General features: G+C 50.7%; 1 protein-coding gene across 2 annotated transcripts; it reads right to left on the bottom strand.

Annotated features, from left to right (window-relative positions):
• Positions 1-13,400: 13,400 nt before the first annotated feature.
• LOC121453354 (growth arrest and DNA damage-inducible protein GADD45 gamma) lies at positions 13,401-15,186 on the bottom strand. 2 transcript variants are annotated; one of them, XM_041660073.1, is made up of 4 exons: positions 15,010-15,186; positions 14,420-14,521; positions 14,104-14,317; positions 13,401-14,012 (listed from the first exon to the last, which is right to left on the bottom strand). In XM_041660073.1, the coding sequence occupies exons 1-4, from the start codon at positions 15,060-15,062 to the stop codon at positions 13,902-13,904; spliced, it is 480 nt and encodes a 159-aa protein (XP_041516007.1). In that variant the 5' UTR covers positions 15,063-15,186; the 3' UTR covers positions 13,401-13,901. The 2 variants fall into 2 exon arrangements, with proteins under 2 accessions (XP_041516007.1, XP_041516008.1); XM_041660074.1 differs by having other exon boundaries at positions 15,006-15,156.
• Positions 15,187-23,104: the final 7,918 nt, after the last annotated feature.

Genomic DNA, 23,104 nt, shown 5'->3' on the forward strand with positions numbered 1-23,104 from the left:
CCCTAGAGGAATCAAAGCTTTCATTGATCTGGCTAGCAAGGGGAAGATGGGTGGGGTGCAGGCGCCTAGGGCCTAGGCCTCGCAAGCTCATGCTTGCATCTGGCAGGAGCCTTGGGGATCTTCTCATTCAGTTCCCATTTCTTTCCAAGCGATAACAATGCACACTGACACCCCAGTTCTAATCTTGTATGAATGGGCACTTCCTGTCTCAAACCCCCCTGACAGGAACCACAGCATCGGGGGCAGGTCTCACCAACACTCAGCCTCAGCAGACACTGCGCCTGGCACATGGTGTGCATTTGTTCCATTAGGAACCATGCCACTTGATAAAGGTGAGGAGGTCTGCCTTCCAGTCAGAGTTACACAGTTACTGAGCTGTAGGCCAAAAGCTCAACCCTTCTCTCATGAAGCTCCAGCTGCAGACAGCACCTCCACTGCCTGGGGCAGTCTCTACAGAGTGGTCACTGGTGTCTTCCTGGTGTCATTCTGGTCAGCTACCATGATTTCATACAGCAGCAGCCTACTTCCCCACCACAAAAGGCACCTAGGAGTCTGCCTCTGACCAGGACTTGCTGGAGCTCCTATTGAGTCCTATTGAGTCCACTGCTGGAACAAAATACCCCAAGTTGGGGAACTTCCAAAAAACATTTATGTCTCCCAGCTCTGAACCCCACAAACCCAACACTAAGACACCATCAGGTTCCCTATCTGGTGAGGGCTTCTCTCTGCTTCCAATACTGTGCCTGGCTGCTGGGATGTCCCGAAGAGAAATACCATGTCTTCACAGAGTGAAAGGGACAGGTATCTGTAATATTAAATACTTAACAAGAAATCTGAGGTTTATTCTGACGTAAAATTTGAAGGAGATGCATTCCTTCATGGCAGTTGGCAGGGAAGGCCTGGTAGCAAGAACAGGAGGCATTGCAGGAAACAAGAGAAAACAGGAAGTGGGGCTACACGATAAGAAATGAAGGCCTACCCCCAGAACCTACTTCCTCCAGTGAGATTCCACCTCTTAAAGGCTCCACAACCTTTCCAAACAGCACCACTGGCTGGAGCCAAGTGTTTAAGGGCACAAACATATGGGGGATAGTTCACCTCCACACCGTAACAGAAGAGAGGGGCGGAAAGTGAACCAAGCTCCCTTCCTCACCCTCTTCTTTAACAGATGTTAATCCCCACGGAGCGCTACCAAAAGTTCTCACTTCCCAACACAAACTCATTCAATTCAACTTAAGGTCAATACGTGAATTTAAGGCAGTGGTTCTCAACCTGTGGGTCATGACTCATTAGAGAGTCAAATGACCCTTCGCTTCCACCAAGGTCACCTAAGACCATCCTGTGTAGCAGATAGTTGCATTATGATTCATAACGGTAGCAAAACTGCAGTTATAAAGTGGCAATGAAACAATTTTACAGCTGGGGGTCCCCACCACATGAGGAACTGCATTAAAGGGTCACAGCATTAGGAGGGTTGCGAACCACTGGTTGCGAACCGCAACAGGCAGCCTCCTCTAGTGACCACTGACCTCCGGACGTGCTCTAAGTACCTGTGGAGAGAGACTTTTTGAGTTATATCCTGTGGTTCTCACTGAGTCCTGCAAGCCCCTACAGCGTGCTGTCCATCCTCCCTCACGTAGACTGTCCGCACTGTGGGTGGGATTCAACCAGCTGCCAGGGCCTTCATGCTCTGGGGAGGGGCTCTGAGATGAAGTGTCCCCCCCCCCCCGGCCTTAGTTACCTGCTTCTCCGGTGGTGTGACCAGGATCCAGAGGGAGGCCCATGTGAATGGGCAGCTCCGTGTCCATGGTTGATGGCTTCTGCCCTGTGCCTTTAGAGAAGCAGCCCATGTCCTGAGGAGTGAGGGCCAGCTAGAAAGAAAGAGGTTGCTGCATCTACTGCCTCCTGTTAAACAAAAGTCAGCCCCCTTCCTTGTCTGCCATGCGAAGGAATCTTAGGTAGCTGCACTGCCTGGCATTTCCCTGTGCAAGGAATCTTGGGTAGCCGCACTGCCTGGCATTTCCCTGTGCAAGGAATCTTGGGTAGCTGCACTGCCTGGCATTTCCCTGTGCTAGCCAGCTGTCTGTTGTAAGAAAATCTCTGAAGTAGCCAACTTGTAAGAGAAAAGGTCTATTTTGGCTTACAGCTTTTATTCCTGTCTATAGGAAATTGGCCCCATTGGTTTGGCCTATGGTGGGTACTTCACTTCACCATCAGGAAGACAGCATCTGAAAAAAGTTGCTCATGTTGACACCAGAAGGCAAAAGAGGAGCTAGGGAGATGGCTCAGTCAGTAACATGACTGTCACACAAGTAGGAGAACCCCTCATCCATGTAAAAAGGTAAGTGCAGATGTCGTGAGCAGGTGGAGGCAGGAGGATCCCTGGCGCTTGCTGGCCAGCCAGTCTGCATCAGCAGGCTCCAGTGCAAAACCCTGTCTCACAAAGTAAGGTGGAGGGCTGAGCATAATGCTACCCACGATGGTTTAATCCCATTACTCAGGAAGCAGATGCAGGCAGGTCTCTGTGATTCAAGGCTAATCTGGTCTTCACCGCAAGTTTTAGGGCAGCCAAAACTGCACAATGAGATTCGACTACACAGTGAGATTCTATTTCAATAAAAAAAAATAGTTGGAGAGCAATTGGGGATGATGCCCCCTGTCGACCCCTGGCCTCTACATGCACACACACACACACACACACACACACACACACACACCATACATGCACACAAAAAGAAGAAAGAAAAAAGAGGCTAGGGTCTCAGGGGTCTCATAATACATTTGGAAGGCATGACCCCAGTGACCTAAAAACCTTCCATGAAACAACGGCCAAAGGATCCACTGCCTCCAATAGCACTACTGTGGAGACTAAGTCTCTACCACACAAACCTCTAGGGGATAGTTAGCAGCCAACCCAGTCAGCCCCAATTGACAGTCTGGTGACCTGAGAGTGGAGCCCAGGTCCCTGGGCTTGGTCTGCTTCACTGTCTGGGCCTCACAGAGTTAGAACGTGAGCGACTGGGAGAAATCCAGTGTCTGAGAGTGAAGGCTGATGCTGCTGAGGGCTTGAAATGGATCTCTAACGGCTGAGCACCAAGCCGACACCCCACTTCCTGGAATTGCTGCATCAGACTCCAGCTCCAAGAAGGCAGTTCCCTGAATTGCTCTGCTCTTGTGAGTCACCCTGGAGCACTTAAATCTTGCCTCAGAGAGGAGACTTCTGTGCCTGTTTTCCTCCTGGCTGTTGCCTCTCACTGCAGCAGTGATCTTGGACCTCACAGCTCTGCTTGCTTGCGTTTCTTGGCCATGGCATTCCAGGCAATTTCAAATCTGAATCTCCCCTGTTCAACGACTAGCATATTGGGGCTTGATATTAAGAGTGCTTGGTGCTGTCTCCCAGAGGACTAGAGTTAATTTCCAGCACCCAAATTGGGCAGCTAACAGCTGCCTATGGCTGTAGCTACAGAGGATCTGACTCCCTCTTTTGGCCTGCATACAAAGAGTCACACATACACATAAATAAAAATAAGTCTTTTAAAAGAAGGGGAGAAAAGAGTACAGACTACTCTTGGAGAGGACCCAGTTCAGTGCACAGACATGGGAATTCCAAAGCCAGAAGATTCAGTGTCTTCTCTTGGCCTTTGAGAGCACTGCACTCAAACACGTACTCTTGTATACGTACACACACACATACACACAAATAAAAATAAGTCTTCTAGAAAGAGGCAATGTAAATGAATAGTCACCAGGCCACCATAATTAGATGGGGATCGACACAGACCCAATGTCAGAAATTAGAATTAAGGGACAGAACAGATGGCCCAGTGGGTAAAAGTGCTGACCAAATGGCCTGAGTCCAATCCCTGGAATCTCTGTTAAAATAAAACTCCTGATGGAGAGGCTGGTGCATATCTGTAAAGCCAGCACTTCTACGGTAGGATAAGAGATGGAGATAAAGGATCCCCTGGAAACTCATGGGGGCTCTAGTCATGGAATGATTGCTGTGGGAAAAAACAAGAAAGATTGCTTTCCAAAATTTGTCCTCTGGCCTCCATATGTACACCGTGGCATACACACAGACATGCACAGTAATAATAATAATAACAATGATGAATAATTTATTAAAATTGAGGTCAGTTCAAGCTACCACACAACAGGCTCATAAACCTCAACCCACAAGCTCTGAAGGCTAAAAACTGAACTATAAAAAAGACAGTGAGTCCCCCTCCCTTCGGAGTGACAGAGCAAAGCCACATCAGTCACTTGGTACGTGATCAGTGCAGCCAGTGGTTAGAGGATGAGAAACCCCACTCGGAGGGGAGAGCAAGCATCACCACCCTCTCTGTAAGTGTTCCCATAACCGTCTGTGTGTGCTGCCTGGACTTCCAGACAGCCAGGCCCGGCTCTTCCTGGACCTCATTGATCTACTTTCCCCACATCCAGGGACTAGAGAGCCAGGCAAATGCGTCTGTACCTCGTCACAGGAAGCCATGAGCAACCACGGCACTAAGAGCTGTACTCTAACCCGATTATATTACAAGGCAATTAGGCCAAGCTGCACACATCCCAAGAAAGAGGACCCGTCTATTCCATTTTCCCTCCCAGCCCCTTCGTTTCTCAGAATTCCAAGCTCTGGAAACACCCTGAGGTGGCCCTCGGGGAGGTGGGGGGGTCAGAGCGTCCCTGGCAGGGCCAGATGAGGATTCTGTGGGCATGAGAGAAACTTGGGCCACTGATCTACCCACAGTTTATAGCTGAAGCAAGCAATTCTGCAAAATGAGGACAATGTAACATTTTCTGCACCACGGACCTGCAAGATTTCAGATTAGGAAATGAATTAATGGGAAGGCTTATTGGGAAGAAAGGGGAAGAGGAGGAGGGGAGGGGAGGAGAGGGAAGAGAGAGGAGAAATTTCCAGCACAGGCAATCCCCACTGCACACAGTTTCAGTTTCTGTTTTTTCAGTGTGCTTGGTTTGTCAGAGACCAAAAAAAGATCACGTGAAAAATTCCAAAAACAATTTGTAAGTTTTCAAATGACTTTTATTATACAATATCACTAAAGCTTTTGAACATTATTAGTTACTTTCTGTGGCTAATTTCAAAATTAACCTTCATCACAGGGACGTGTACTGAAGAAAACTTACCATACATAAAGTCAGGTACTATCTGTGGCTTCAGGCATTCATTTCTTGGAATGCCCACCCCCCAACTCCTAGAACTGCTGTTTCTTGTAGTGGTGATTGTACTCCTGGGGACTTGGCTGGAGGCACAATTGCTCAGCAACCCCATAGTAATGTTGAAAAGTCAGAGAGAGAGAGAGAGAGAGAGAGAGAGAGAGAGAGAGAGAGAAACTACCAGACCCTCTTCCTAGGACCATGCCCTTGGCTGCTGTCCCAGTTGACTTTAACTGTCAAAGTGGCACAGTCTAGAGTCACCTTAGAGAAGAGTCTCAATTAAGGCATGCCCTGGATCAACAGTTCTCAACCTGTGGGTCATGACCCCTTTGGATTTGCATATCAGATATCCTGCATATCAGACATCGTGCATATCAGATATTCATATTACAGTTCATAACAGTAGCAAAGTTACAGTTAGGAAGTGGCAATGAAACAATTTATGGTTGGGAGGGGGAGTCACCACAACCTGAGGAACTGCATTAAAGGGTTGCAGCATTAGGAAGGTGAGCATGGCAGAGAGTACCATTCCCTGAACAGGTGACCCTGTAGAAGGAATCTGGTTGACTGCGGCCAGCTTGAGTGAACAGGCAGCATTCCCTCATGGTTTCTGCTGTATCTCTAATAGCAAACAGGCCTGCTAGTAAATTTTGCTTGACTTCCTGCCCTGACTTCCCTTCATGATGGACTGTGATCTGGGAAAATAAGCCAAATAAATCCTCTCCTCCCACGGTGTTTCATCACGGCAACAGAACAAAGCCAAAACAGCTGCTAAGAGGCAACCAGCCCTGATGCTTCTTCCTTGCTGCCTTCCCTGTGGCCTCTTCTTCAAGTCAGTACCCAAGCAAAAGAGCCTCCCAGCCATTCCTTGAATTTGACTGAATTCTGATGCTTAGTTTTTCATCTGTAGATCCTCCAAAAGAGCAGGCATGCATGCATAGAGACCCTAAGGACCTCAGGACCAAGGCCCCAGGATGCAGGAGATAGGAGAAGGAAGGAGAGGTTGCAGGAACAGGTAAAGGAGCACCAGAGATTTACAGCACAGCACAGGTGGGCTCTGTAGACAATGATGAGTGAGATCAGCAGAAGGGTGTTGTGGATCTGGAGAGATGGCGTAGCTGCTAAGCGTGCTTGCTGCTGTTACAGAGAACCTGAATTTGGTTCCTAGAACTCATATTGAATGGTTCACAACCACGTGTATCTCCAGCTCCAAGAGTACAGCTCTCATCTGGACTCTGCAGGCACTACACTCAAGTACACACACACACACACACACACACACACACACAAACATAACTTAAAATAAAGAGGACACTGGTGTCTCTGGCCATACTGAGCCAAACGAACTGCTATAAACTTGGTTTTGAACAGTGCCTGCCCTGTTTCTTCCAGTACCATGGGGCAAACTCAAGGCAGGCAGGGAAGGCTTATCTATGCAGAGTCCTGGAAAGTGCCCAGCTGACCCATCCAAGACTCTGGAGAATTTGAGCTAGCACTCAGCTGTATTACTAACAGGTACAGGCTCCCTGCGTGGGTAGGAACTCTGTCCTCTTCACATCGCAGGCTGTCAGCCTTCTACCACATTCCTCGCTTCCCAGCTACCTTCGCCTTGCAAAGCAGCCGTGATGGATGTATCCTGCAACATACACTCCTGCTTCCCCTGCTGGTTGACCTCCGCCTTTTTGGGTGCATGTGGCGGGCATCTCCCTCTTCTCAGACCCACTAGTGGGTAACCTTAGTCAGCTCTGTAAAGCCCTTTAATCCACTGGAGAAGAACGCAGGATCATGACAAAGCTCCTGCTGGTGAGTGTCACCTGGGACGCCACTGAGGTAATGACAGTGACATCTGTCCACCCGACTTTCAGATGAGCTGTCCTGCAGAAAGTAGCAGATGCACAAGGGGCCAGCTGCCCTTTCATCCCAGCTCAGAGAGCATTTACCTGTCCTAGTAATGACAGGGTTGGAGAAACAGACTCCTGCCTGGACTTCAAGGACCTCTCTGGTGACATTTGTACAGAAACTTTGCAACAGATTTTGTTGAATCTTTGTGCTCCTCGGTAGAGAGAACCCTGCATGTGGCCTTCCCAGCCTGGCACTGTCAGCCAGTAGCAGGAGTCTTGCTGGTCGAGCCATGGTCAGCCTGAGATACGCAAACCCATGTCCAGAAGTGCCTGTTCCTTGTGGGAAAGGGCCAAGAAGGTGGCCCACTCTGTTCTCCCGGTGACACCATGTTCTGTCCCTCTGTAGTTCTCAGACTTGGCAACGGCAATCTTGACTTTTACCTGATGCTGCTTCAGATCAACACAGTCCTCTGTGAGCTTGTGGCCTCCAGCCTCTTGCAAGGGCTGACTGAGGGGCAGGAGCTGGGAGACTCCGTCACCTCCCCTGGCACAGCCCTCTCCCTGCCCCTGCTTCTCTTGGCCCAGCCCTCCACCTGCCTCAGGCAGCTATACAGCCTCTATCATGGGTGCTGTGATGTACTCCATCACTGCCTCCTCAACCTGGTCTTCATCCCCCCCACCCGTCTCCTCTGAGCCACCTCCTATGGCTGCTCTGACCTGGAGACTTCCTGTTGCCTAGTAACCTAAGCAACCCTAAAAGTAGGGAGCAATCTGCAATCCTGGCCATTGAGGAAGTGGTAGGAAGGTCAGGGGCAGGGGGCAAGGGAGCAGCCAGACTACGCACAGGAATCCTGATGAGCGAGCATCTTCCGACGCCCCACATTCCAGCCACTCCTCCACATCATCCCACCTGGTCATTGTTACCACAGCCCCACTGCTCTGCCCAGAGTCCAACTCATAGGTCAGGATCCCGGTCCTCAGAGGAGACTGTGGAGCAAGTGAAGACACAAAGAAAGGATAAGTGTGGAGATCCACAGGAGGCCTTTGGCCAGGCAGGTCTGGGGCTGAGTCACAGTCTGCCCAAGCTCAGACTGGACCTCTCTATACGGGTGGAACCTCACACACAAGGGGAGCCCTGGTGAGTCAGAGGAAACAGGCTCGGGAACACCAAGTGAAATGAATCAACATAAGCAAGGGGGCCTGAGAGTGCTAGGCAGGGGGGCACTGTGAGCCTCTGCCGGAGAGCTCCACAGGGTCAGGCCGGCAAAGGAAATCCACTTCAGAGAAGCCTGGTACTCAGCAGGAGAGGAAGGGGGAGCCGTGTGGGGCCTGAGACAGAGGAAAGAGAAGAACAGAGGGAGAGATTAGGACGGAGGGGAATATCAGCTCCTGGGAAAAAAAGCACAGGGCCACATTCTGGGAAAGGCTGGACGTGCAGAGAAGTCAGAAAACAGATAGATGGGAGATGGTGCACTCACCGCTCTAAAATGGCAGGAATGTGAATGGTGACATATTTTTAGGTGGCCTGCAGGAATCTCACACCATTAGCAACGGTGTGAGGGAGAAGGAGAAGGTCTCTCCAAGCTCTCACACTTCTGCCTTCAAGGTGAGGTGAGCGAGGGATGGGTGCGCCTGAGGATGACACTCCCTGTCTACGTGGTCCAACCTGGCCAGGACTGATGGGGAAGTCATGCCCAGCACTGTGTTATAGAAAGACCAGCAGGCGTTAATCGAAACCCAGGTACTGCAAACAGGGGGAAAAAATAGTTATTTTAAACTCTGCTGCCCTGGTTGGCTGGATGCCTGGTGCCCCAAGAGTAGGCAGCCTCCTCCCAGAATTCACACTCCTCCAGGTAGCCTTCATCCTTTCCTGGAGAACTTTTTTGAACTGAGAGTGAAATCATTTGGCAAGTTTTAGAAGATAAAAAAGGAGGCTTGAGAGCAACTTAAAAGCAGGCCGAGTCACAAAGGACAAATGTAAACTTTCTCTAGGTCAAATACCCAAGCCCTGATATGGTTGCCGGCGCCCCACCATCCTTATTGTCCCTGCCGTCTTTGCAGCCTGATTGGCCACTCTTCCAGCTGCATGCATCTGAGGCCTCCCATTTAAAATCATGCTTCCCTGTCTGTCCCCAGTCAAGTCATAGGGTCCCCATGGGGACTGCAGAAGGACGGTTTTCTTTGGACCATTTGAAGCTGCTCATTACTGGAGCTGTTAGTCTCAGGACCTGGGACCTGGCAGTCCCACAAGCCAGGCTCAGCCATGTATCTCCAGCTCACTAATTAAATCAGCAAGCGATTGTGAAGAGCAGAGAAAGGAGATTCCATGTGGCCACACCAGAGAGAAGAGCAAATAAAGAGGCCCAGGGATTCCCCTCCCTGTTGTCTGTCTGGGGTCCTGATGTGAGGTTTAGCTTCAACAGAGGCAAGCGGTATGCACAGCTAAGCCGTTGACCTGGGTGAGGTCCCACCTATCGCTGACCCATCTCTAGGCTCCAGTCTGTCCTGCAAGGTAGTCTGATAAGTTATCAGAACTGTGTGAAATCTCCTCCTGGGAGGCAAGTTCCTCCCCTGGCACCAGGGTTTCAGCCTCTCCCTTCCCCCAACATGGAATTCTTGGGGAAATTTGAATTCTTTGGGGTCCAATGTTTCAATAGGCTGATGTCACAAGCACTTTTCTTTAAAATATCTTCCACCCTGTCAGAATGGCAACACGCCCAAGTGAAAAGCTCAGGGGGCTGATATCCTAGAAAACCAATGGAAATCCCAAAACTCTCAAGAAAAAAAAAAGACTATTCTCTGTGTCCCCCACCCCCCCCCCGCCGCCTTGCCTAACAATGGCCTTGCTTTTTGATTTAAAAAAAAAAAATCAGTTTTTGCTTTTTTTTTTTCTCTGCTGGCTCTTTGGAAACAGCAAGAGCAATATACACTATTACACTGGGGTTAATATTTTATTAAAGAACATAATGCCAGAATTAAAGCCTTTAGAATTACAATCCTCTGCCCTGCAGACCGTGATCTGTGGACAAGTTTGCCTGGCCCTCCCAGAAACTCCCAGCTCTTTTTTCATTTTAATTGTTTTGCTCTTTTTTTTATTTATCTATCTCGTGTGTGCTCCTGTGGGGAGGGGGCACACTTACAGAAGTCTGTTCTCCCACGCTGACTGTGGGATCGAACTCAGGTCATCAGGCCCTGGGACTTGGTGGCAAGCACGCTGCCTGTTAAGCTATCTCAAAAGTCCAGAGACCAGTTCAGTCTCCATCTCCTCTCTGGGAAGTGTGCCAGGGCAAGTCTGACAGCAATCGTCCAATGCTAAAACGCCAGTGTGACTATTACTGCTCTGGACCAGCACGGCAGGCTTTAGACACTGGACATTGAGAATCCTGCAGACGAGGGCATCAGAGCCCTGAAGCTGGAGCTACAGGTGGCTGTAAGCTGCCTGAACGACCGCTGCTGACCACTAAACCACCATCCAGTCCCAGCCACCTTTTCTTTTTGAGACATGGTCTCTTACTAGCCTGGGTCTCATCAGAGGCTAGGGTGGCTGACGAGCCGGATTCAGGGATCCTCACGTCTGCCTACTCAGTTCTGGGAGTATTGGCCCATAGCGCTGAGCTCAGGCTTTTAAATGTTGGTTATAGGACTTGAATTGTCTTCAAAATTTTACCTACTGGGCCATATCCAGGTGTCTGTGTTGTTTGGCAGAGTTGAAGTGGAAAACAGCTGATCACAGGCTTGAGTGTGCATCTCCATCCCTGTCTGTCTTTTCCAGGGGCTGCAAGAGGCTGCCCACTGAAAAGGGAAGAGGCAAAAGCCGGGCGGTGGTGGCGCACGCCTTTAATCCCAGCACTCGGGAGGCAGAGGCAGGCGGATCTCTGTGAGTTCGAAGCCAGCCTGGTCTAGAAGAGCTAGTGCCAGGACAGGAACCAAAAGCTACAGAGAAACTCTGTCTCGAAAATCAAAAAAAAAAAAAAAAGCAGATACAATGTGCTTGTGTGTCTGCAAGATGCATGCTCCAGAGGGAAACCCCAAATGTGTCCATGCTAGGCTACAAGGTCTCTTAGTTAGTTTTTGCACTGTGCAAGTTTTCTCCGAATGGATTTGTAACTTTTCTTTTTTTTTTTTTTGGTTTGGGGTTTTGTTTGTTTGTTTGTCCTGATTTTTTGAGACAGGGTTTCTCTGTGTAACAGCTCTGGCGATCCTCAAACTCACTTTGTAGACCAGGCTGATCTCAAAATCACAGAGATCCGCCTGCCTCTGCCTCTTGAGGGCTGGGTGGAGTGTGCCACCATCACCTGGCATAACTTTTAGAAATTCAAAAACTTCTCTCATGAGAGTAGGTGTCTTTCCAAAATCAGCCGACAGCCTACAAGCTGCAAGTGCCGGAAGTGTCAGGCAGCAGGAGTCAGACTCTGCTCACCCATTTATTCTGTGGCTCTGAGCAGAGGAAGAAGTTGCTTGCTTCTTCCTCTGGCCATTAGCTTTTAGGTCATTAACACTCATTCTGTGCGGTCTTGAGACCGACCTCTGCGCTCACCACTCATGTTCCTCACCTGGGCATGTTTGCCATGCTTAGTCCATTCCCAGGATGTACCCATGAGTATTCGCCAGTGACCACCGTAAGTATGGAATGTGGTGTGTTTGCAAACACTGGACGCATGAAGGCTTGGTATGGGTCCAGGTGGTAGAGGGTTTGCCTGAATTTTATCCCCAACACCGCACAAAATGAGGTGTGGTGGTGAGGCAGCAGGACCAGAGGTTAAAGGTCATCCTTTGTTACAGGAGTTTGAGGCCAGGACCCTGCCTAAATAACTACATAACATACACTGTATTTCCTGCCCCTTGTTTATTATAATAATATTAACATGCAGATATGAAGAAAAAACAAAAGAATTCAGCACAAATTTTGGCCACCCTCACCCCCCTCCCACCTACTAGCCACTCAAACCTGCATTCCTTCTCTCCCCTCCCCCACCCTACCCTCCTCTGAGCTGAAAATTCTTGTCTCCTAAAACTCTTAACAGGTGGCCACAACGTAAGGGCCAATCAGAGAAAGCCAAGTTTCCTACCGGTTGCCAATTCAAATGTTCTGCGAGGGTCTGCTAGCCTGCAGCGTTCTGCTGAGTGCATGCATTTCAGGACACATTCTGGGGTAATGACATCCCCCTTTGTTTTAACTACAGCACACTCTGGCAAGAAGTCATTTTTACCAGCTTGCAGGTCCACTCTGCAAGACTCTCCCACCTAAGAAAAATTAGAGAAAACTTCTAAGGCAAGCAGCAATGGTATTCGGGGACAAATGTGGCGGAATTCTTTCTCGCCGGGGTTGCTTTCCAGTAGAAAGGGAATGCTTCCCTGACCGGAAGTGTCATCGAGCCCCTGCAGTTTTCCTGTGGAGTTTTAAAAGCGGCACTCAACCAGCAAACCAGCCTCCCTAAGCGCTGCTGGTAAATCGGCCGAATGGCCTTCTAAGAAAAACAGCACCCCACCCCTCCCTTCCCCGAAGGCACACGCTGCCGGGCAGCAGAGCTGACGGCAAGAAAGCCCCACGTGGGCTTCCCCTGACAAACCCAGCCAGCTTGGAACAGGCAGTGAAAGCCAGAGGCACTAAACTAACAGAAAAAGTCCTCTCACTGGGAAGTATCCCCCAGATCCTTCTCAAAAGATAATATTGGCTCCCAAGCGTTTCTCCTCCGACTTTAAAAGGAATTGTGGGTAGCAGCAGCCCTCACTGATGTGGGCAGAGGCACTCAGAATAGGAGCTAGCAGATGCCCACCCCACTCAGACTGGCTCACGCTTTCCAATTTCTAAGATACTGTAACTTCCATCACGGCTGTGACAAAATGATGACTCATTCTTAGAACGCAGTCATCGGTATCACATTTGATATTAATACTTTAGTAGTGATGCTTTGTTACAGCAATTAAAAGGAGAAAGTTGCTAAAGCAAGAGCAGCCCACCCACCCCCCATCCACGGGCACGGTTGCAGAAGGCAGCTCATTGTATTGGAAGGCACAGGGCCTCCCGCAAGCTGTCCAGATAAGCAGCTGTTGGGGGCTAAGGGGGAGGGTTAAAGTGGGGGGGGGCCGAGGAACTGGAGGCAGAAGCCACTGTTAGCGGATTGGATTGTAAGACTTGAGCTCCAGCACCGGGATGCCTTATCTCAAATATACTCCTGTCTTGCAAGTTTAAAATCTTCCTGAAAAGATAAAACAGTACTCCGGCCCCAAGTTCTCCCACTTACTCCTCGCCAGCATCCCCTCCCCCACCGCCAGCCCCGGAGGTTGTATGGTCACAGGTGCCGTTAGTTCCACCAACCACCAGAAACACCTTTACCACCTCCCCCGAACTAAGACTCCCCTACCCTCAATAAAAGGCGTAAGTTTGGTTTCAGTAAGTTTATTGTGAAATTCAAAGCTTCCACGATAGCGTCCTTTAGAAAAATGAAAGCATTGCCCGGGATCCGTTTCGGAAAGAGCAGTGCAGCCAGCAAAGTCCGGCTCGCTCCTGCAGCTTGATCACTCCTGCAGCTGTACCAAGTCCATCCAGGCCGCCTGCTTTGCCTTTCCCCTCCTTTCACTGGAAGGCTGCTGAGTCACGCCTGCCTGCCTCGCTAGTCGATTCTTCCCGGCCCTGCGGCCAACGTCCTTGCCTAGGCCTTCCTGTGCTAGCAGCCTCTCTGGACACTGGCAGAGTCCTGGGCTCGGAACAAGGTGTCCCCGCGGCCGCCATGCCCCCTTCTTGGGAGGCTGCGCTCCTCACTCTCCAGGCAACACCGCCTGCCAGTCTCCACGCGCACTCGAGCGCCCTCGGAGGGTCACTCCAGAGCCAGCAGCGCGCTAGAGCGTCACCAAGTCGAACAGACCAAGGTCCCTGCCGGACTGTCACTCGGGAAGTGTAATGCTGGGCACCCAGTCGTTGAAGCTGCGGCTCTCCTCGCAGAACAAGCTGAGTTTCTCCAAGGCAGGGTCTTTCCACGTGTCCTCATTAGGGTTCTGTGTTTAAAAATACAGGGGTCAGCCAGGCTGGCCTTTGGCCAAGCGGGTGGGGGAGACTGGCGTGGGGAGAGGCAGTAGCTGCACTCACCGAAATGAGGATGCAGTGCAGGTCTCCCGGCGCACCCGCCTCGTCGTCTGCACCCACGATCGCCGCTAGCCGCTGCACATCACCCACGCGCACGATATCAATGTCGTTCTCACAGCAGAACGCCTGTATCAGCGTGAAATGGATCTGCAGAGCTATGTCGCCCTCATCTTCTTCATCGGCAGCCAGCACGCAAAAGGTCACATTGTCAGGGTCTCTGCAAGGCAGATGGGAAGGACAAGGTCAGAGTCGATGCCACCCCCAGGTCTCCCGGCCGCGCCAACCCCAATCCCTGCACGCGGGGCCTTCCTATACTCACACATTCAGGACTTTGGCGGACTCGTAGACGCCAGCGGTCAGACAGCCCTGGCGCTGAGCCGACAGCAGAAGTTCGTGAAGCGCTTTCCCGGCGCCCTGCATCCTGTGAAAGAACAAGCACCGTGAGTGGGGACCAGCACGGGGACGCGGTGTAGATCCCAGCCCTGACCTCCAAGTCCCAGCTGGCTCTTTAGCCTAGACCTGTCTGGCGCCAGCATTCCTGCCTCTCAACTCCAACCTGGCGCCCACACACCCGGATCCCCAGTCCCGACTTGGCGCCCACACCTCTGGCACCCTAGTCATGATCTGGCGCCCTCATTTACCATCACCCAGTCTCGACCTGGCGCCTGCACCCCCGGTTCCCTGCTCCAGATCTGGAGCCCAGAGCCCATGTTCCCCAATCCCGACCTGGCGCCAGAATCCCAGACCCTAGCTCTAGGAATGAATCGAATGTAGTCATTGTAGTCCCACCGCCTCGGCACCTCGCTGTCAGACAGTGCATCGCACCCACCCCGCAAACTTCCATCCTAGAAGACCCTGAAAGATCGCTACCCGACAACTCCAACTTTCGGCACCCCAAAACCCACCTACCTGGCTGTGCTTTCCGGAACTGCGTCCTGGCCACGGACTTCTTCCAGAGTCATTATGCGATCCACAAACAGCAAGTTATCCAAAAGTGAAGAGTGCGGAGGGAGTCGAAAGCAGGTAAGGAGCCTCAGAACCCGATCCGCGCCGCGCGCCCACCACCAGCGAGTGAGCCGGGCACCGCCGCACGAGTCCTTTTATAGACCGGCCCGTGCGACGCGGCCAGCTGGCGGAAGGCTGCGCTCCCATTGGCCAGCGCCCGCTTTCTGATGCAAATGAGGCGGCAGGCCCGCGGCTCGTGCCAGAAGGCCACGTGGGGAGGGGTGCGGGGGATGACACAGCCTCAAATCTGCCGCTTTTGTCAGGGTGTTACCAGGCAGACTGGAGCCTGCAGATTTCATCTCGCCTCTCTTTTTTTGTAAGTCCTTAAAAGGAAAAAGTTAAAAAAAAAACCAACAACGTTGTTTGCTAATATGATACTGGAATTTGTGAAATGCATACTTGGAGAATGTAAAAGCCTTTTCTTTTTTTGCATTTATTTTTATTGAGACCTTTCTAATTTTCTTCTTATTTTCAATTTGAAGGTTATGGGGCTGTTGCATTGAAACCGAAACTTAAAGTCAAAGGTTTGCAACTGCAGCTGACACCAGGTCAACGCCGCCACTAGAACTCAGGACTCAGTGCCTTTCACGGTCGCGGCTGCAAAGGTTGAACCACCGCCCACCCCACCCCCGTCCCGTCCCGTCCCCCACCCCTGCCCCTGGCAGATCGCTGTGGGGTGCGGGCAGCAGGGACCAGCAGATTGCTGCCGGCACACGCGGCTCGTTTGCATTTCTATACGGGGCACACAAAAGAGGAGGTCTGGCGTGTGGCAGTTCGCGACGGGGACAATCAACGCTTTCTCTTTCATAGCAACACTGTCCACCTGCCGCCGGGTGGGGTGGGCAGAGAGCCCCGCCGTGCGCGGGGGTCGCGCTGGGTTGCCCGGCACGTGGGGGTCTGAGCCGCGTGCCGCTCCCCCGCCCCGGGTGCGCACCTCTTAGACTTGCCCTGTTTGCTGGGATTGTGATGCACGCGTGCCCAGCCGCAGAGAAGCACACAGGGATACTAAGCCCGAAACCCGTGGGGTTCCGGGGTTCAGACTCCAGAGCTTGACACACGCTGTTCCACAATGCTTTTCCCAGGGCGCCGCCTACAGGCCGACCTAGAAGGATCCAGACCTCCTCAGCCACCCATCCCATACAGCCTCGCGTTGACCTCTCAGGGGTCTTGACCTGGGGCACACTGGGCACCGAAGCCCGGTGCAATAGGTGCATTAATTAGATTCAGAGCAGAGCTTGCACCCAGCGCCCCGGGGCTGGAGACCAAAAACCACCAGGACTGATGGAGCAAGAATGTGTGATGAGATTCTGAAATATTTCAAAAACGTAAAAATGTGTCTTTAAAAGGTTCTTTTCTGGTAAAATAATAAATTTGGATGCGATCCTAGGAGTTTCCTGAACTTGTCATTTGTCCTGTGAGTGAGACCCACACACCACGCTTACAGATTGCTCACCCGCAGAACACAACACTGTGGGTTGTCTGTATCTCTCGTGCGACACGGAAAAGTGTGCTATGGAACCCTAGGAGCTTCTCCTCTGCTGAGCGAAGCCTGGGAGATTAGCTAGGGCAAAGGGCAGGCGCGAAGTTTGCTAGACTAAGGCAAAAATCAAGCGCAAGCGCGCATACAGTAATTTTCTTTTTCCTGGAGCATTCTTCAGGTAAGTGAACATACGCATTCAGTGTTAACTTGTGAAGTCCTTTAAGGGAGTTTTCCTGCTGCACTGGGAGGCTGAGGGTTTCCCAACGCCAAAGGCCGGACGAGGGGTCAGGCGGCCTCTTGCGCCTCCCGGCGGCTGCACCGAGAACTGCAGGTGCCGCGCGATTATCTGCAAGGTCTCTCAAACTCTCAAAGCCCCTTCCGGTCTGTCTTAGTGGCATATAAAATGATGGTGATCCCTGAGTGAATAAAATGTGTTTCTAAGTGATGGAAACTTAAACTGTTGCTTTTTTCAAAGTTGGCATAAAAACAAACCAGAGGACCGATGAAACCGAATCAAAGACCCGGATATTAATCCACACACTTTCGAACTCCTGATTTTTGACAAAGAAGCAAAAAAATATCAAATGGAATAAAGAAAGCATATTTAACAAATGATGATGGCATAACTGGATATCAACATGGAGAAGAATGAAAATAGATCCATATCTATCACCATGCACAAAACTCAAGCCCAAATGGATCAAAGACCTCCACATAAAGCCAGCCACACTGAACCTCATAGAAGAGAAAGTGGGAAGTACACTTGAACGCATTGGCCCAGGAGACCACTTCCTAAATAGAACCCCAGCAGCACAGACACTGAGAGAAACAATTAATCCTCCTGAAACTCAAAGTTTTAATGCTTCTTGTCTCTCCTTAGTTTCAGATCCCCAGGAAATATCGGAAATAATAATCCTTTTGATATCTAAGCACACACCTGCTTCTGCCACTTATAGCTAGAAAACTGCTCACTTGCCAGGCTGCAGGAAACTCCCCCATAGTCTCTGCATGACAGGAAGATCCGTACAGGTTAGCGCAAGCTTAGGTCCCAGCATTTCCAGACCCCACCCCCAGCCAGTCTGGGCCAGAAGAAATGATTGACAAGCCCCAAAGCTAGTCTACTCTGCTAACCTTTTAAGAGTATTCGGTTACAGGAAACCCTCCTTTTTGCCATCAGATATGGCCCCACACAGCTTTAATTAGGTAAGTCTGAGTGGTCCCAAAGTCCCCATCTAAATTAGGAAAGAAAGGTTTGGGGCCTGACTGGAAGTCACAAGCTGTATTTCTGAGTGCGTACTCTACAGTGGCTACACTCTTACGAAGTCCCTAAACTTTAATAGTATAAGGGACGGTGAGTCCATTAAAGAGGAAGTCTCACAAGTGTTCTGCTTTTGAAACCCTCTGGAGGGGTGGGGTGGGTAGAGTGTTCACGGAGCATCAACACCTGGATTTATAAACCATGCATGGAAGCACAGACCATCCTTGAACTGTTAGCCTGGTACATCTGAGGTCCTGTCTCAAAATCGAAGTAAAATAAAATGCTTAGGAGCACCTGGAATCCTAGCTACCTGGAAGGCTGAGACAGGAGGACTCCTGAGTCCCGGAGTTAAAGTTTTGCGTGGTAAACCAGAGAGACAATCCCCACTCCCAACCTCTAAAATAAATAAGTCGATACCTTCAGCAGACACTTGTTTTATTAGCATATTCTCTGCGACTTTGACTGCCACGGTGAGCGTTGGTGGAAGCGTACCTCATTCGGAGACAGACGGAAGTGGAGCTCAAGGCATTCGCCCCCCTTTGCATTTGGACCGTGCACAGCGACTGACTTTAAAGAGCAGATACACGCATCAGGAACAACCATGCCCAGGACAGCTGGCCCAGAGGCTGCAGCCGAGGAGCCTCAAGCCCAGTGCAGGTAGAGTTCCCTTGGTTATCTTAGGAAAAGCCACATTCATCGCCCCTTTTGCAAAGTTGGCAGCTTTCACAGAAAACTGTGAACTCTTGCTTTCTCTTGACTAGTGGGAGGCCTGTAGTGTGTCCCCTAGGCTAACAAGGAGCAGGAGCTGGAGGTGATGGGGTGCCCTGACTGAGTCTTCATCCCTGGCTCTCCCCCACACTCACCAGGGCCAACTGAGAACAATTAGCTTTGCAGCTTGCTAGTGGATGAAACCTGCATGTCAACTCTGTCTGCAATCCTTAAAAAGAGACTGAAGTTTGAAACACAAACAAAAGGGAACCAAATTCTTAAAGATGAAGCCCAAGACACTCGGTGTCATTAGTGCCCAGATTCTATAGGACTGGGTCTCCCAGGGCAGTAGCCAAAAAGTCTCTTGGGGCAGTCGAGGCTGGCTCCATTCCAGAAAGGTCTGAGCTATCCTCAGTGCTCCCACTCACTCATCCATCCTCTCCCAAGTCTTTCTGTTTATTTCCAAAAAAAAAAAAATGTTGCCCCAAGAGCTGCTGATGGAGGAACGGGCAGTTGTTTGTCCGCAACCTATGACTAAGATAATTTTTTTCAAAAGAAATGAAATCTTTAAGCAAGGTTAAACCTCAGCAGTAGCAGCATCCTGGCATTTAAAGGGTCCATCAGCCTGTCCCATTCCTGCCCTACGCTGGGAGTCACAATCCACCTCCTCCCCGGGGTGAAATGCAGATCTACAGGTGGGAGCATTTCACCAGACAGCTGAGACAGGAAACAGGAAGCAGAAAGGGAAGCCCTTACACAGCTAGCCGGACATCCGTGGTGAGAGCTTTCTGGAAGGCACAATTATTCTTAGCCGCGCACTTGCAGAGCATGGGGGTGACAGGAGCCAGGCAGAGCCTTGGCTGTCACACGAGGTTTGCAAATCAGTCCTGAATTCCTAGTTCCCTCTCAATAGTAGGAAAGGCTTGAGGGCAGCAGTCAGCCACAGCCCTAATCAGGACCGCAGAACAGTGCACCCTAGCTGAAACACCCTGACCCCAAGCCACAGGTGTTCTGCCTTCCCATCTAGACCAAGTGCCGGAACCTGTGAACCCCAGGCTCCCCATCTCAGAACTGAACTTCCCATGGTGCGCGCCTCACACTTCTGTCCTTGTGCACCTCAGGGGGATTTTCTTTTGCTTTCTTTTTCTTTTTTTTTGGGGGGGGGGTGGTGGGAGTGAGGGATTGTTTCTGTTGTTGAATTTGATTTGGGGAGAAAAAAAAACATGAGAGGCAAGCTAGAAATCCTGGCAGCTGCAAGGAAGAGGGAGGTGGAGAAGGGGGTGGGGAGGACAAAGGTGGAAAGGAGGGAGGTGAGGAGGAGGAAGAGAGCTATTCTTCTTCAATTAGAGACCAGGAAAGAAGACAGGCTCAGCTGCTGTGAAAAAGCCGGAGCAGCTGCATAGGGCAGGAGAGAGACAGAGACAGACAGAGGGACAGAGACAGAGAGACAGAATATGCCTGGAGCTGGAGTGTGGTGCAAGCCTGAAGTTTGGAGCTTGTGTCCGGCAAAACAAGGGGAAGGAAGCAGTCAGCCTTTACACAGAAAAGCTCTGCTCCTGGGGGTCTTTGAAGGTGGCTCCGGGAACCCCGTGCAGCCTGGAACCAAGTTTATTTCACAATCGGCCGCATCCAGCACTCACTGCTCACACCGTCAGCTGACTCGCTGGGAGGTGTGGGGAGAATGGGTGGCGGGCATCTCTGTGCCTTACTAGTCACACTATCCGTGCCCCGTCAGGCCTGAAGGCACATGTCACCCCTGCCAGACCCCATGGACATTTGAGTTCTGGCTAAGCAGCAGCAGGTGTGCCAGCACACGGTGACTGCCGCTCTGGAAAACTAACGCGTCGCACGCACGTAAAGGTGACAGGGCCTCAGCGAGCCCCAGACTGCGAGCCTGCCTTCTGCTCTGGAAGATACGCTAATAAAACCATGTGAGCCCTCCCCATCACACCAGTAAAACCTGAGGGTTCAGGGGCTGCAAAGATAGCCCAGTGAGCAAAGTGCTCACTGCACAAGCTCCAGGACTGGAGTTTAAGCCCCGGAAGCCATGCAGAAAAAGTGGGCAGTGGCAGCCAGTGCTTTTAATCCCAGCACTGGGGGGAGGGGAGAGGCACTCGCTGGCCAGCCGGCCCTGCTTCATTGCTGAGTTCTAGACCAGTGAAAGACTGTCTCAGTAAACAAGGTGGATGAGTGTCTAAGGAATGACTCCTGACACTGATCTTTGCTTGCACATGCAAACACATGCTCTGCACACTCAACACACACACACACACACACACACACATGCATACACACATATACAGACAACCAAGGCCCAAAAGTGTGTTCGGTACTATTCACTCTGACATTGCGTGAAAACCAAGTGCCTGGTCTTGGAGTTTGGGGCTAAGCTTATTTTTCTGTTTTGTTCATTGCCGTGCTATGAATTCACCAAAGGTCTCTTGCGTGCTCGGTGAGCACTCCATTACTGAGCTACACCCTAGGCTGGGGCCTGACTGAGAGTGTTCTTGTTTGTCGACCTACTAAGTCCACTTTCTTGAAGCTCTCCCAGAGGAGGGCTTTCGGAAAATGTGCCTGGCAATAAAATGCAGAGACCAAAAGAGGTACTAGAGGAAGCTCAGGGCTTAGAGTAGCCACGCCGGTGCTTCCGGGGCATTCCGCGGCCTGATCCCACCTCACAAAGTGCGACTAAAGCAGCTGTGGGATTCTGATTTTGTAAAGTCTTGAATGCGTGTGGCTGCCACTGCACAAACTGTAAACACAGGAACAGTAGCCGTTGCCCAGGGTGAGATGATTCACCCGGCTTGTTTTCCTTGGCTCCGCTGCAGCTGAGCACCCCGCAGCTCGATTCCCTGTTATCCAGAGAGAAGCCTGATAACCTCAGGACCAGACGTCAGCCTCCCCCCCCCATACAGGCCATTGTGCCTGGTGATGACGGTTCCATATGGAAACAGATCAAGAAGCCAGACATCTGTGGGGTTTGGCTTCTAGGGAGGACACTGAGTGGGACCCCTGCTTCCTAGACTGTGTGATGACCATTTGGCACTACTGTGTGTCCCCTGGCTGAGGGAAGTCTGTCCTACACAATGGAAGATTGACTTGAGAGGCTCCTCTGAGCTCACAAATGTGCAGGGCCTGCGGCCAAGAGCCGAGACCCTGGGATATATCTTGCTGTCAGAACAGAAGTTCAACAGGACTTCAGGCAAAATGCTGCACACACCACAGCCAAGGGCAGAGGACAGAAATGTAATGAAAACTTTACAGACATCAAGAGGACTGTCTGAAAACCTGGCAAGGTGGTGCACACCTGGGATTTCAGGACTTGGGAGGCAGAGGCAGGAGTTCAAGGCCATCCTACATAGCTAGATCTAAACCCAAAGGGGCTACGTGACACCACGTCTCAAACAAACAGACACTCGGTTCCTGGTTCCTACTGTCTGCATAATAAGCAGGAGGATTCTAAGATTGTACGACTTAAATATAGTCAACCTATTTTTGAGATTTATGAGTGCCTCTTAATTGTTGGATTTTATTCGTTTGGCACAAAAATTGATAACTTTTGAGCAAATTATTATCACCATTGCTATTTTATTTCGTAGACTTTCATAGGGCTCTCTGCTCACCAGACACTAGTGTAAGCATCATTTAAACCTCATCATGACCCCGAGGTGTCAGTACTGATGTCGGCATTCTGCAAATGAGTAAACAGACACGGAGAGGTTAGTCAACGCCACAGTGCTCAGCCAGCCATGGGTTAACAAGCCATGTTCTGAATGCCCCTCCTCTGCCTGTGTTTCCGCTCATTATTCATAAAGAAGAGATGGAATTCTCCGTAAAGCATTTCCAAAGACCCTTTAGGTTTAGAACAAACTGTTTGATTCACCAAGGACAAGATCATCATGTACCTGAAATTTTTGAAAATATCATCATCTCTCCTTAATTGCCTCGTATCTAGGATGCTTGTCCAGGATGTAGCTACAGGGCGACCTCTTGTGGTCAATGTGGGTATTACATCCATAGAGTGCAGCCCCTCTGAAATTTCCTGTGCACAGCTCCTGACCTTCAGTGACTAATAGGACCTGCCATTTTCTGCTGTAACCAGTGACCCTGAGAGGGTAGGGAGATGGCTCTGTGGGTAGAAGCTCTTGCCATGTATGCATGAGGACCTGAGCTTAAATCCCTATCCAGGCATGGCTGTGTGTGCCAGTAACTACAGCACGAAGGTGGCCGATTCTGGAAGTACACCGAGCAGCCACTCCAGCTGAAACAAGCTTCAGGTTCAGTGAGAGGCCTTGTCTCAAGGGGATAAAGTAGAGAGTGAAGGAACAGGACCCTCAGCTCTCTCTGGACTCCTCAAGCACAGGTATAAACAGGCACACGTGTGCACAGGCAAACGTCACAACCACAAACATTTTATTTTTAAGGTCAAACATACTGGGCCTGAAGGATGCTTTTTCAGGATTCTATGCAACAGAGGAGTACCCAAGGCCGTACAGCTAAGGATGGAGATGGGATTCTAACTGCTTGTCCTTAGGCTACCCTGGGCACAGTGC

Source organism: Microtus oregoni, unplaced genomic scaffold, assembly GCF_018167655.1.
Source record: "Microtus oregoni isolate MIOR12 unplaced genomic scaffold, Mior012 000011F_ref0000422, whole genome shotgun sequence".
NCBI classification, from domain to species: domain Eukaryota; kingdom Metazoa; phylum Chordata; class Mammalia; order Rodentia; family Cricetidae; genus Microtus; species Microtus oregoni.

Coding starts and splice junctions, on each gene's coding strand:
- LOC121453354 (XM_041660073.1), bottom strand. CDS start 15,062: ATGACTCTGGAAGAAGTCCGTGGCCAGGACGCAGTTCCGGAAAGCACA. Junction 14,522..15,009: donor GTTCCGGAAAGCACAGCCAG/GTAGGTGGGTTT, acceptor GTTCTTTCACAG/GATGCAGGGCGCCGGGAAAG. Junction 14,318..14,419: donor TCCGCCAAAGTCCTGAATGT/GTGAGTATAGGA, acceptor TCTGCCTTGCAG/AGACCCTGACAATGTGACCT.